The 14,390-nt window shown below is 36.1% G+C and overlaps 1 protein-coding gene across 1 annotated transcript in view; it reads right to left on the bottom strand.

Moving 5' to 3' along the window:
• Positions 1-1,309: 1,309 nt before the first annotated feature.
• Positions 1,310-14,390, bottom strand: part of LOC138827008 (bifunctional heparan sulfate N-deacetylase/N-sulfotransferase 3) — a 131,477-nt gene continuing 118,396 nt past the window's right edge. The window contains exons 12-13 of the mRNA XM_070022502.1: positions 5,818-5,920; positions 1,310-3,892 (exon numbers count right to left, since the gene is read on the bottom strand). Coding sequence (XP_069878603.1) covers positions 3,773-3,892; positions 5,818-5,920 — 223 coding nt within the window. The 3' untranslated portion in view covers positions 1,310-3,772. The remainder of the gene's footprint in view (positions 3,893-5,817; positions 5,921-14,390) is intronic.

Genomic DNA, 14,390 nt, shown 5'->3' with positions numbered 1-14,390 from the left:
ACCCTAGGAATATATAGCATATATCGCTTGCATTTCTGTTTAAAGTAGTGAAACCACACACACACACACACACACACACACACACACACACACACACACACACACACACACACACACACACACACACACACACACACACAGAGCCATACACAATATTCAGGTTCAGAATGTTGTGTACCAAATACAGAAAGAAAACCCATCTTTCTGGTCCAACTGTATAAACTGTGCATAATGTTTGAGAGCCAGGCCCTGTTTCTATTTCTGTTATTGATTTGAATAGAACACTTTGGCAGCAGAAATGTAGACAGCAGGCATTTCCCACATTTAATTTATTCCCTCATAACCAAGAAGAAGCTTGATGTAGACAGTTTCATGTAAATTTGTCACAGATTCTGTGTGCTTTGGAAAGGTCCCACATTTCATTCAGTTTAAATCATTTTTCTGTATTGTAAAATTGGAAAAATAAATATATTCTTCCTAACAGTATTTGGAGACTTTATGCTGTAAGCATTTAATCAGTAAAATTTATTTTGACACCCTTGAAAGGAAGGAATTGCTTGGTAAATATGATGGCTAATTTTATGTGTCAGCTAGATTGGGCCCCAGGATACTCAGATAGCTGGTTAAACATTTTGAGGTGTGATGATAAGAGTGTTTCTAGATATGATTAACATTTGAATTGTTATGTTATCCAACATCCAAACATCAATCTACTAAGTGAAAAGAACATAAATGTTGGAGGAGGGTTGAACTAACTTTAAGTATTAATAGCACCAAAAGGACTATATGTCTATATCTATAGATAGATAGATAGATAGAAGATAGAAGATATGCAAGCTTAAAATGCTATGTACTCTCAAAGCTTTATGTATCATTTCACATATATGTATAAATATGTGTATATATGCAATTATTACAAGGCATTGCAATAAGGAGATTAAAATAAATTTACTATATTAATAAGTGAATTAATTGAGCTCTGAAACAGTTAATATCACAGAGTATATGAATAACACTTATGGGCAAAAATTAAATACAATACAAGAAAAGAATTAGTTGTTTTCTAATTCTTTTGAGTATCCTTGGCTATTGGTGAGAATCATACACAGAGTTTGTAGATTTTCTTTTTGATGGACTCTATGCCACGCTGCATGTATTGATCAGGCTTCTCCAGAGAAAAGGAGAACACACAAACACACACACACACCCTCCCATACTCACAAGCTATTCAATACTTAAAATCACCAGATCCAAAATCTTCATTTTCTTATCAGAGTTTATTGTTATACATATGAGGTACCATGCTATTATCAGAATTGTATCCAGATTTTTTTCTTTTAAAAAAACTCAGAGAAAAAAAATGTTTCCAATAATTTTCATTCAATGTGAATGACAAGAGTATTATCACTATAAACACCATTTCATTTCTTCCTGAGGAAGTTCTATATTTTAAGCAATGAAAAGGGAATTTTATACAGAGCTAATTTTAAATGACATTACATCTCATTCTTTTCTCACCTATTCATGTTACTTTCTGATTAACATATAATCTGCTTGGGTATATGGTATAGAAATCATCATGACTTCTAGAATGTGAAGCTGTCTCCCAAATTATTGAGTGTAGTACCATCTCTTCTTTTTTCTCCTTTGCTTAAACAGAATTGAGCATGTTTATAGCATTTATATTAAAGGATGAGCTCTTGGTTGTTGAGTAGATTTATTTACCAAGCTATAGGATGCCATTAGTAACTTTATTTAGAAGTTCGGTTGTACAGTCTCATTTAAAGTTATAGATGGATCAGTTTTCCTTTTTTTATCAGTAGAAACATTGTTGCCAAAGGAAAATGTGACCTTAGATATAACTGCTAGGCTCTTCTATATTTGAGCCTCCTAGTGAAAAATGATGACAGTTTTCTTAGTACATTTGCCACAGGCTGCTTCAAAAGAGACAGCAGTAAACATAAAGATTCACTTTTTACCCAAATGCTTTTGCTTTAAGACATTTTTTTCTTTTGTGCCAGTCCTGAGGCTTGAACTCAGGACCTAGGTGCAGTCCCTGAGCTTTTATGCTTCAGGCTAGTGCTCTACCATTTTAGCCACAGCGCCACTTTCTAGCTTTTTGCTGGTTAGTTGGAGATAAGAGTCTCACCGACTGCCCAGGCTGGCTTCAAACCACAATCCTTAGATCTCAGTCTGCTGAGTAGCTAAGATTATAGGTGTTTTTTTCTTTCATGCAATTGTTTCTAACATATTTATAAGATGATTTCTATGTTGCTTTGTATATCCCTCCCTCACAGTATAATCCCTGCTTTCACTGTATTTGATGTTGGTATAATTTGTGGAGGGGAAGGGCAAAAACAAATCGTTTAAATAGGGATACAGGTGGACCCACTGCAACAATGAGATGTACAAGTTGTTATATTGAAAAACGAACTTTACAACTTTGGTGGGGGGGGTAGGATCAGATGGGGAGATGTGGGGGGAGTATGGGAAAGGATGAGAAGGGGAAACAAAGAGGAGGCAACAATGCTTGATAAGAAATGTACTCATCTTGCCCATGTAATTTTAACTCCTCTGTACGTTATTCTCACAATAAAAAAAAAAGATTATAGGTGTGAGCCACCAGTGCCTGACATTAATTTTTTTAAATTAAAAATTGTACATTGTACAATTTTATTTTGAACTACCTGGCAACATGCCATTTTATCAAAATTTTAGATGTAAATACCCTAAACATAGCATCTAGGGAAATTCCCTGGTTTGCATTGAGTGGGTTGTGTTTTGGGGAACAGCAAAAACAAGCTATTCACATTTAAAAGTCAGCTTGCTTCTGGTGATGACACATACCTCAGACTGTATGCATGCCTTTCTATAGAACTAGAGGACTGGAATAGATTTTCAGCTTACAGTCCTAGACTTCTCAATCCTGTTTCCCCCTTAGGGGGAGCACAAATGCATTATTGCTTACTGATGTCATTTACACTATGTTTCTAGTCCCCATCCAACAGGTTTGCAATACTATATATTTTATTATGATAGTAACATTATGGTGGAAGAATAAGTAATTTTTGTATAAATGCCCTAGATTATATATGTAAGCCATTACCTCATCTTTGCAATAGCACATCTCTCTTTTTGATTTTTGATGCAAATAAAGTCCATAGATGACTTTTCCACCTGCTGATGTAGTATAAATTATGATACACAATTCTTTTTTCTAAATACTTCGGTGAATTTGATTTTTGGGAGACATTTTTTTGCTAGCATTGTTTTGGAATTTTATGTTACATTGTGATTTATTTGGTTCTTGTTTTTGCAGGATACTTTATAGAATCCATGAATAAGAAAACATTGTACAGGCAAACAGTGATCTAAAAATCTACAGAGACACAATCTTCTTTGCTATACAAAAGTGTAACTATTACTGTGAAATGCAGCAGTCCTGCATTTGTGTTTGTTATTTATGTTGGTTGCTATTGACTTCCACAAGAGTGCACAGTAGTCTACAATAATCCCACAGGCTCAGATATGGGTTAAGAGGAAGGCCATAGGCTTCAAGGCTTATAATAAAGTTTTGTTTCTCCTTTTTTCCTCCCTTTTATTCCTAATTATCCACATGCCAGCACATGGAAGGAACTCTTATTTTTCTTATTTGAAGAGGTATATATTATATTTTGACAACCTTTTGATAGCTTCTGGAAGCTTTGGAAAAGGTATGTGTTATATCGTGGAGGGTGGTTTCTCCGGAAGTTTTTTTTTCTTTTGCTTAGTGCTATCTCACTTTCTGCAGCTCCTGTCTCAGCCAGGATGGTAGAGGCTGGCCCAGTTTGTGCAGCAGCTTTGAGAGTTCTATGTTGTGGTCGCGATAGTAGCTTGATAGAAATGCTCTGCTCTGAGAGGGCCAGAAGGAAGAAAAACACATTTTATTTTGTTTATTAAAGCATATTTTACACGCTTTGAGTATGCTTAAGGATCAGAACCCAGACCTGGATTAAAATTTCTATCAAGGAGGTAGACTATTTAGTTAGCACATCTTGCAATGTGTTGTTGACAGTCTTGGGGTGAGGGATTCTGGCATTTCTCTGCACACTAGGAGAGGCAAACAGCAAGGTGAGCACTTGCCTTTCCTAGTCCATCTACATGTTTCTATTGGCTTCTTTGTTTTTGCCTCCTCTCTGGAAACTATTTTCACAAAATCAGCTGCTATACTCCTTTAGATAAGCCTAATCTGTATTATATGGAGATCTAGCATTATTTTTCCTATTTGTCCCACCCATTTTTTTTGTGTGTAATGTATCAGTATGTTTACATTAACCAAAGTGAAATTCAGTGCTAAGGAAGACATTCTGTACTGTTTTAGAAATGTTTTAGCTTTCACCTAAAAATAATATATTTTAGCCAGGTGCTGAGATCTCATGCCTGTTGTTCTAATTTCTTGGGAGGCTAAGATTGGGAGGGTCCTAGTATGAAGCCAGCTAGGGCAGATATGTGAGATCCCTCAACCACATAGCTGGGTATTGTGTGGTGGTGTACTTCTGTCATCCCACTATATGGGAGGGTGAGTTAAGGTAGATTGTGGATCCAGGCCTGCCTGGAGGAGTTCAAAAGACTTCATCCAAATGGAATAAGATGTGTCTAGAGACAGATGTCTGTCATCCCAGTTCTAGACTGAAGCTTACGATAGGCAGATTTTGGGTTCAGGCAGGAAGTGAGACCCTATCTCAAAATGATCAGTACAAAAATACAGCTAGAGGTGTGGCATAATGCAGAGTGGCTGCCTGGCAAGCAAGGCACCCTGAGTCCAAATCCTACTACTTTCAATATCTCTACCACCTATATGTGTATCTACTTTTCAAATATTGCCTTCATAAAAATCACCCTTCAATTTCTTTTAATGTCTAAGGATTGTTTTATAGCTACAAGGGTGAATTTTGGTACTAGAGTCCTGAGAATATAATTTCTTTATCAAAGCAAGAGAACTTCCCTCTTCCATGCTTTCTGTTCAGAATTTTATTGAGCAGAAACAGGCCTGACATAACAAATGGTCCACAAATTCTCCAGATTTATTAACTCTTACTTAAATTTCTGAGTTTATAATCCACTTGCATTCTTATATTCTTATAAGCTATCTAGGTTGACTATGAAATAAAAAGATGAATACATTTTCCTATATGTGAACTAAGCATTAATGTAAAAATACAGACCATACAAACTAAGAAAGAGCTACAGCATTGTGCTCTCCATGCCATGATTCTGAACAGAATAAACAGAATGCCACAGGTGCCACAGTGGGTATGTCTCCTCTCTTCTTTAAGACATAAATTGTCTGCTGGAATGTTTGATAGCTGAAAAATGTATTAATTTTTTATTTTACTAGCATTTGACAGTTCAAAGCTTAATATATTAAATAAGTAATTAATATTATTCTAGTAACTTACTATTACAGAGTGATTAAGCAGTAAAATTTAATTTTAATCTTTTTTTCAATTTCAAGTTAGTATATTTCCTGTCATGGTTTTAGTTAACAATTTTTGTGCTGAAATTTCTGTGCAGGTGCCAGTATTTTTGCAGGGAGATGGTTATCTTTTTGTTTAATTCACCATTGCAAATTTTATTATTCTTTTCTTTATTCTTACATGGCAGGTAATAAAATGTAACTGGAAAAATCAAAGCAATCCAACTTAGATATATTAAAACCCAAATGTCATTTTTACTTTTTAGGAAGACTGAATTTTGATTTTGATCATTTTTCTAGAGAATCTACATGGTATTATTATTCATCATTCTGTACATTTGGTTTGTGAGCTCCATACTCACATCAGAATCCATTGGAGGGTATTTTCTTCCTTTACTCTTTCCAAGACATTTTGTTTTACCTTCTTCCAGTAGCTGACACCAGAAACCTTTGTGAGAATCAAATCTAGAAAAATCAAAAAAGCAAGCAAGCAAACAAACATAAAAACAATTTGAGAAGTACTTTAAGCAGTTTACACAATATATTGGCCAATAATACAAATACTTAAATTTGGATGTCAGTCTATAATGAAACTAGAATATTTTCTGCTCAGCCCTTTCCATAAAATATTTTGGCACCTTTCTGAATTCTCAGTCCATCTGTCATATTTGTAACTTTGCCAGATTCTTAATAGAAAAAATTCAGCACAAGATCTCCTATTAATAGAAATTAATAAAGCTGTCTCCTTTATCTGGAAGGAAAAAATAATGAAATTTCAGCCTTTTTTTTAATACTCTTTAAAAATGACAAATCAGTCTTCATCAGTGTCAGTGGATTTAGATAGTACTTATATCACTCAACTCCAGAGTCAGGTAAGAGAGAAGGTTTCCATTTAACATTTTTTTTTCTTTTTGGGTAATCATGGGGCTTGAACTTAGGGCCTAGGCACTGTCCCTGAGCTTTTGTGCTCTAGTGCTTTCTTCCACTGAGCCATGCTCCACTTCGGGTTTTGGGTGGTTAACTGGAAATAAATCTCATAGACTTTCCTCCTTGGCTGGCTTTGAACAAAATCTCAGATCTCAGTTTCCTGAGTAGCTAGGATTACAGGCTTGAATCACTAGTATCTGGCTCTTTTAACTTTTTTCCCCACCAAAGCTATAATCTTTTGGTATGAACTTTATATGAAAGGAACAGGGCTTGTGAGATTTTTATGCCATAATGATAATAGTAATAGTAGCATGTTAAATTTGCATTTCAGTTTACCAACATACTTTGTTACTCTCATTTGTGTCTTTATTATAACCTCTTAAGGAATAGTTCCTTCCATTCTATAGAGCTCAGCGTAGCTTGTCACTCACTAAATATAAATTTAATCAAAAGTAAAAAGGAAGAAAATATTTGTTGAGTTTTTCTAGGACTATATACTTTTTCACTACTCTGGTCATGACAAGTTTGGCTTCCAGACTCTAGGTTCAGGGCCTTTTCTTTTCATTGGTCTCTGAGTAAGTTTTAAACTTTGAATAATAAACATGATTGGATATAAAAGTAAAAATAATAGCAATGATAATTCTTTCACATTGTGTTTGTTTGATAGTTCTATGATCATACTTACTTCTTCATTAGAATTACCATTTATAATTACTTCTACTTTGCTCTTCAATTTATATTACTCTGAATGGCACTTCCAACATTTTTCAAAAATTTCATGAACAATTTTGGAAATTTAAATAAAAACATTTAAGTTAGCATAAAACACTAAAATACCTGAGGATAAGGTTAACAACAAAAAAATAGCCATACTGAAAACTGCAAAGCATTATTAAAAGAAACAGAGGACCGGGGGAGGAAGGATTGGGTGTGGAGGAGGGGGGAGGCTGGGAAGGGAGGTGAAGGGTAAACAAAGGAGGAGGCTGAAATGCTTGGTAAGAAATGTATGCATTATCTTACCCATGTAATTGTAACCCCTCTGTACAGTATGTTCACAAATAAAATAAAATAAAAAAAAAAGAAACAGAGGACCTATACCATGCTCATAGATCAGAATACTAATACTTTAAAAAATGTCAACTCTCCAAATTTATCTAAAATGTAAACTCTATCCAAATTCATCTACAGATTCAGAGTGATTTCATCTAAAAATATAATTGGCCTCTTTGTTCGGTAGAAACTGAAAATTATTTTAAAATATATATGATAATATGAAGGACCTAGACAAGCTAAAACAACTTAAAACAATTTGAAAACAAAAGCTGGAGGTCTTATATTAGATGATTTCAAGATTTGCTGTAATGCTACAATCATCAAATCTATGTTATATTTGTATCAACAGATCTATTTTGATCCATGGATCAAATGGATCCATGGATCAAAATAGATGCTCCAGAATTAGATTGACACATATATTAGCCAACTAATTAAAAGATAAGTTCCAAGCTAATTCAATGGGAAGGAATTCATCTTTTGGACAAATTACACTAGAAACAAAACACAGGACATTACATAGAAATAAAGAACTTAATTGTTATGCTCTATAAAAATTAACATGAAATGGATCATTGATCTAAACCTAGGAGATAAAACTATAATAAAATTCTAAAAACACAAAAGGAAAAGATTTCCAACCCTTTGATGAGGCAAAAAGTTTTGGATGAATTTAAAATGTTTATAATTTTGAACTCAATAAAATTCTTAGCTTTGCTTTTCTAAGACACTTTTAAAAAGGCAAAACTAGAGAAAAACTCTGTAAACCACAGACTGTGAGGATAATATTTGTAAAACAATACCCAATAAGGGACTTGTAGTTGGCATATACAATTCAACCTAAAGATAACAATGCCAATAAAAGGGAGCAAAACATTGAAAGAGACTTAATTTTTTTTCCTTGATGGTCCTGGAGCTTGAACTCAGGGCCTGGGTGCTGTCCCTGAGCCTCTTTGTGCTCAAGGTAATTGCACTACCACTTGAGCTACAGCTCCACTTTTGGGTCTTTCTGCATAGTTGATTAGAGATAAGAGTCTCATGGACTTTCCTGCTCAGGCTGGCTTAAAGCTGTGGTCATCAGATCTAAGTTTCCCTAGTAGCTAGGAGTACAGGTGTGAGCCAACAATACCTGTCTGAAAGAGACATTTAACCAAAAAATGAATGTGAATGATGAATAACGAAATGCAAATTTACTCAACATCATCAGTTATCAGGGAAATAAAAATTAAAACTAAAAATTCATGGGCATGCCTAAATTTAAAGAGTGATATGTGAAACACGTAGAAATATCAAATGCTGCTGGTAGAAATTGTCTATAATAAATGTGATACACACACACACACACACACACACACACACACACACACACACAAACACACACACACACACACACACACACACACACACACACACACACACACACACACACACACACACTGGAATTCTGTTCCTCCATCAGAAAGAAGGACATTGCCCCATTTGTTAGGAAATGGAACTTGGAAAAAAATAAATTAAATGAAGTAAGCCAGGCCCAAAGAAACATAAGTTCCCATGGTTTCCCTTATTTGTAATAACTAATATATATCTAGGACAAGCAGAAAAGGTCAAAAGCTGGCTGGGAAGGTGGCTCAGTGGTAGAGCACTTGCCTTGCATGCTCGAGGCCCTGGGTTCGATTCCTCAGCACCACATAAGAAAAAAGCCGGAAGTGGCGCTGTGGCTCAAGTGGTAGAGTGCTAGCCTTGAGCTGAAGAGCTGAGGGACAGCGCCCAGGCCCAGAGTTCAGGCCCCATGACCGGACCCCAAAAAAAAAAAAAAAGAAAAGGTCAAAAGCTGTGTACATATGACCATATAAGATGATGTTAAGCGAAATGAACCCTAAGATAGAGACACAAGTATTTTTTTAAATCTTTCTTGCTATTGTTTTTAATGTCTTTATAATGTACCATGTGATTTTTTTTGTTTCTTTTGTATGTTCTTCCCCCCTGGTATAACTCCTGTTATCACTGAATTTGATTCTGGTGCCCTGCATCTTGTATATACATTTTTTTCTAATTTGGGGAGGGGAAGGGAAATAACAAAATGCTGAAATAAAGATTGACCCATTGTAACAATGAGCTGTACAAGACTATGTTGAGAACGAACTTTACAACTTTGGGGTGGGAGGAGGGAGGAGCTGGGGAGGTGTGGAGAGAAGGAATGGTAGGGGAAAAACAAAGGAGGTAACAATGCTCAATAGGAAATGTACTCATTACCTTACTCATGTAACTGTAACCCCTCTGTACAGTATTTTTACAATAAAAATATACGAAAAAGAAAAATTGTCTATAATAGCCAACAGTGGATACAGCTTTTCTGTCCATCAGTTGGTGAAAGGAATACTACTTAGAGATGAAACAGAAAAATGTCAAAAATATGCTAAATGGTGGAAAGTACATAGACTGTTTACTAGAGTCAAGAGTAAGGGAGAAGTTTTGAATGCACAAGAACATGACAAAACTCTAGATGAACTGAAATGTTCTGTGACTTCATTGTGGTGGATTCAACTATGTATGTTTGATCAAATTAATTGAACTTTGGAAAATTTTGTTGTACATAAAACTATGTCTTAATAAAACATTTCAACTCCTGTCTGATTTAATGTGTGTTTGTGTGTGTCTAAATGTAGCTAATCTTGTGTAATTTATAATGAGAGCCTAAATTCAGGTTGCTGCCTGTCTTGCTTTGGCTATTAGACACAGTAAGTGAATCACATCCTACTTATTCCTTGTTATCATTAAAGAAACAGTATAAAATCATGACACGACATATCTTCATGCAGTGTATGTACTTGTTTCAATAGATAAAACCACTGAATTAATTAATTTTATGTTCAGCTGAATGGAGTGGGCATTAATAAACACTATTATTTAAATCTATGCAGAAAAGATTTTGGAAAACTCTAATAAGCATGGTTTCTTGGATGTAGTATTTTTCATTAATAGTTTGCTATCATCAATTTCTGAATTTGAATTCTGACATGTTTTAAGTATTCATGATCAAAACTCAGAATCCAGAACAGCTGCTATTGTTTTGCTACTACATTTGGCTATAGGTACATGGTTGGATATATATGTCCTGTGTGTAGACTAAGCAGCCTTATGGCAGGCTTTTCTAAGAAATGTTGATTTTCACATGTATCAAAATTAAGGATAAAAGAAAAATTGGCTTTTCTTTTCTTTGGTTTTTTTTTTTTGGGGGGGGGGGGGTCCGGTCGTGGGGCCTGAACTCTGGGCCTGGGTGCTGTCTCTCAGCTGTTCAACTCAAGGCTAGCACTCTACCACTTGAGCCACAGCACCACTTCCGGCTTTTTTCTTTTTGCTTATGGTGCTGAGGAATCGAACCCAGGGCCTCATGCATACAAGGCAAGCACTCTACCACTGAACCACCTTCCCAGCCCCTGGCTTTTCTTTTATCTCTGCTAATTGATTAGATACCATGCAACAGGATATCACTCCGGATTTTTTGAAGTACGTGTGTGTGTGTGTGTGTGTGTGTGTGTGTGTGTGTGTGTGTCTGAGACCAAGAACAAATGTCTATGCATAAGATCACAGGTGGTAGTATAGATGTATCAGCATGGAAAAGCAGAGGGAAAGTAGCTCATCATTTTCTAGGTGGCCTGAGGGAAAGTCTGGTTCCTCACAGAGCATAGTCAGAAGATGAGGGCCTGTTGTTGATGAGGGGCCTTGTGATTTTGAATCCACAAACCATACTGTGTCAGAGCCCATCTGAGAAAGTCTAGCAGAGGTAAAGATCTTCCCACATCTACTCATAAGAACAGCATTGTGCCTTTGGAGAATAGCCTTTGGACCACTAACAATGGCCTCAGAACTGCTGAGGTCTGAGGAATAGGAAGGAAACAAGCTTTCTAGGTAAGCATTGGCTGCTGTAGCCATAGCTCAGCCCCTCCTGAAGAAGCATCATGTGTTACCTAGTGTCTGTCTTTACTGCTCCCGTCTCCTGGATGTAGTAATAATAGTTCATCTCTGCTTCCCCCAAATCATGCACATAGTAGTCATTCATAAGATTTCATTGCATGGGCTTACATGTGTGTATGGAATATAATCTGGGGCTATCTAGAAAGAACTGGAAGAAATCTGTGGGCTGAGTACCAAGATTCTTACCAGGGGATGTCAGCATTTAACCATTGACATTTCTATATTAATTCCTACATTAAAACATGATTTACCTCAAGCAGATGAAAGTGAAGCAAGATTGAGGTAACACGTAAAAGGTTATAGTATGTCTGAAATGCTGTTAAATTGAAGTAATATTTCCATGTAAAAATTGAAGATAAATTGTAAAAATGACATGCCATTATTGTGGTTATTAATGTAGGTCTGCCCTCCTCCCCCATCCTTTCTCTCCAAAAGCAACCCTACTTCTTAGGATCTAATGAATTGTTTTAGTAATGCAAAGTTTGTTCTTCCATCCTTCGAGCCACTGAAGGCCTTGTGCATTCTAGGCAAGCACTTTACCACTACACCCATGCCTTCAGTCCCACATTTTATTCTTAAATTTTTTTTTTATTTTCTTAAAAAGATGCTGTACAGAAGGGTTACAGTTACATCAGTAAGGTGATGAGTACATTCTTGTTGAGCATTGTTACTTCCTCCTTTGTTTTTCTCCTACTATTCCTTCTCTCCACTACCTCCCCCCACTTTCCCCCTACCCCCACCCCCCGCAGAGTTATAAAGTTCATTTCCAACATAGTGTTTTGTGAGTATCATTGTTGCAAGGGTTCATCCTCTGTCCTTGTTTCAGCATTCTGTTAAGGCATAATTTACATATCATAATCTTTACTATTATAAGTATACAGTTCAAGGACACTTAGTTAATTTATTCCCATGATCATTTTAGAACACCTCAAAAAAATCACGAGAGCCTACTGATGGTCAATATCCTCTTCTGTTTCTCCATCCTAGACACACACACCTTTTTAACTGTAAGTTTGGTACTTAGGAACATTTCCTTTTTACCTTCTGGTATAAATTCACCAAGTTAAATCATTCTCCAGTTGCTGGAGATTTGGATTGTTTCATGTTTTTAGCTGTAATGAAGAGTGCTGCCAGCAGTTTTTAATGGTCTCAGGTTTTTATTTATTTTGAGGTTGATTCCTAGGAATAGAATTGGATAGTTTGGGAGTTTCTATTTGATTGTTAAGAAATTGCAAAATTGCTTTCCAACATGGCTAGAATATGAGGGTTCCAGTTTTTCTATATTCTTGCCAACATTTAGTATTTTCTTTTGGATTTATAACTATTTGGTTAGTCTTTTGGATTCTAGCCATATTGATGGGCCTGTAGTGGTATCTCAATGTGGTTTTAATTTGCATAAGAATGATTACATATTTATTTGTAAAGTGACACTCAGTGTGTCTAGAGATGGTTTCTGTCCTGCTGCCAGATACCACTTTAAAAAGCTTAGTTTAACATTCTAGTTCTTAAAGAAGTATTTTTTTGTTGACATAGTATCGATTAGGAAAAACTCACAGTAATTTTTTCCTCTTGTTCTAACATCTTGTGCCAATGGGAAAAGCTTAAGGGATTGGCATTGTGGGTTCCAGAGATAATTGACTGAGTTCTAATTCTGCTTCCTCTGTGTATGTGTGTGTAGCTAAACCTATAACCTATAGCATTTATGATACCTAAGTATATGTTTATTTTGAAATACTGCAAAATACTGCAATCTGTGTATAATAAAATAACTGAATTTTAACAGGTGTTATGGAGAGCTCAAATAGTGTAATTTGTTAGAAAGACTAAGTCAAAGTCCAACAAAATAAACACCAAGAAATGGGTACTTATAAGGAGGGGGTGGGGCCACGGGGAGAAAGGTAGACAATGACAGGAAGGGAGAGAAAATGCAGATAAAAATTCATTGTGTATACCACAAAATTAAGACTCAAGGGGGTGGGTGGGTGGAAGGGGGATGAGATTGTTGAAGAAGGCGATATGGATCAAGGTGTCATTGCATTCATATACTGCTTTGTTAAATGACACATCCGTTGTGCTACTTAAAATTATATTAAGTGAAGTAAGCCAGGCCCAGAGAAACATAGGTCCCATGGTTTCCCTTATTTGCAATAACTAGTAGATATCTGAGACAAGCAGAAAAGGTCAGATAAGTTGATGTTAGATGAAATGAACCCCAAGATAAGGACTCAAATGTTTTTTCTTTCATGTGATTGTTTCTAACATATTTATAAAATGATATCTTTGTTGCTTTGTATGTCCTTCCCCCATGGTATAACCCCTGCTTTCACTGTATTTGATGTTGGTATAATTTGTGGAGGGAAGGGAAAAAAACAAATCGTTTAAATAGGGATACAGGTGGACCCATTGCAACAATGAGATGTACAAGTCGTTATGTTGAAAAATGAACATTACAACTTTGGGGGGGAGGAGGTCTGGGTAGGGTGGGTGGGGGAAGGATGGGAAGGGATGGGAAGGGGAAACAAAGGAGGAGGCTACAATGCTTGATAAGAAATGTACTCATTATCTTGACCACGTAATTGTAACCCCTTTGTACAGTATTTTCACAATAAAAAAACAAAACCAAAAAATCCCAATAGTTTAGACATCTCTTAGGGTACTCAGAGTATTCTAGCATGGCAAGATTGCATAGCAAACCCTTAGTATACAAGTTCTTTCACCTATTTCTGTACTGTGAGTACATTTTGTTGTTGTTGTTGTTGGTCGTGGGGCTTGAACTCTGGGCCTGGGCGCTGTCCCTCAGCTCTTCAGCTCAAGGCTAGTGCTCTACCACTGGAGCCACAGAGCCACTTCTGGCTTTCTGATTAGTTTATTGGAGATAAGAGTCTCATGGCCTTTTCCGCCCAGGCTGGCTTTGAACCTCAATCCTCAGATCTCAGCCCCTTGAGTAACTAGGATTACAAGCATGAGCCACTGGTGCCTG

This window comes from Dipodomys merriami, unplaced genomic scaffold, assembly GCF_024711535.1.
Source record: "Dipodomys merriami isolate MVZ:Mamm:240054 unplaced genomic scaffold, mDipMer1.0.p SCAF_15, whole genome shotgun sequence".
Lineage (NCBI taxonomy): Eukaryota > Metazoa > Chordata > Mammalia > Rodentia > Heteromyidae > Dipodomys > Dipodomys merriami.
Note: the sequence above shows the minus strand (reverse complement) of the source record. Positions and strands in the feature narration are given on the sequence as shown.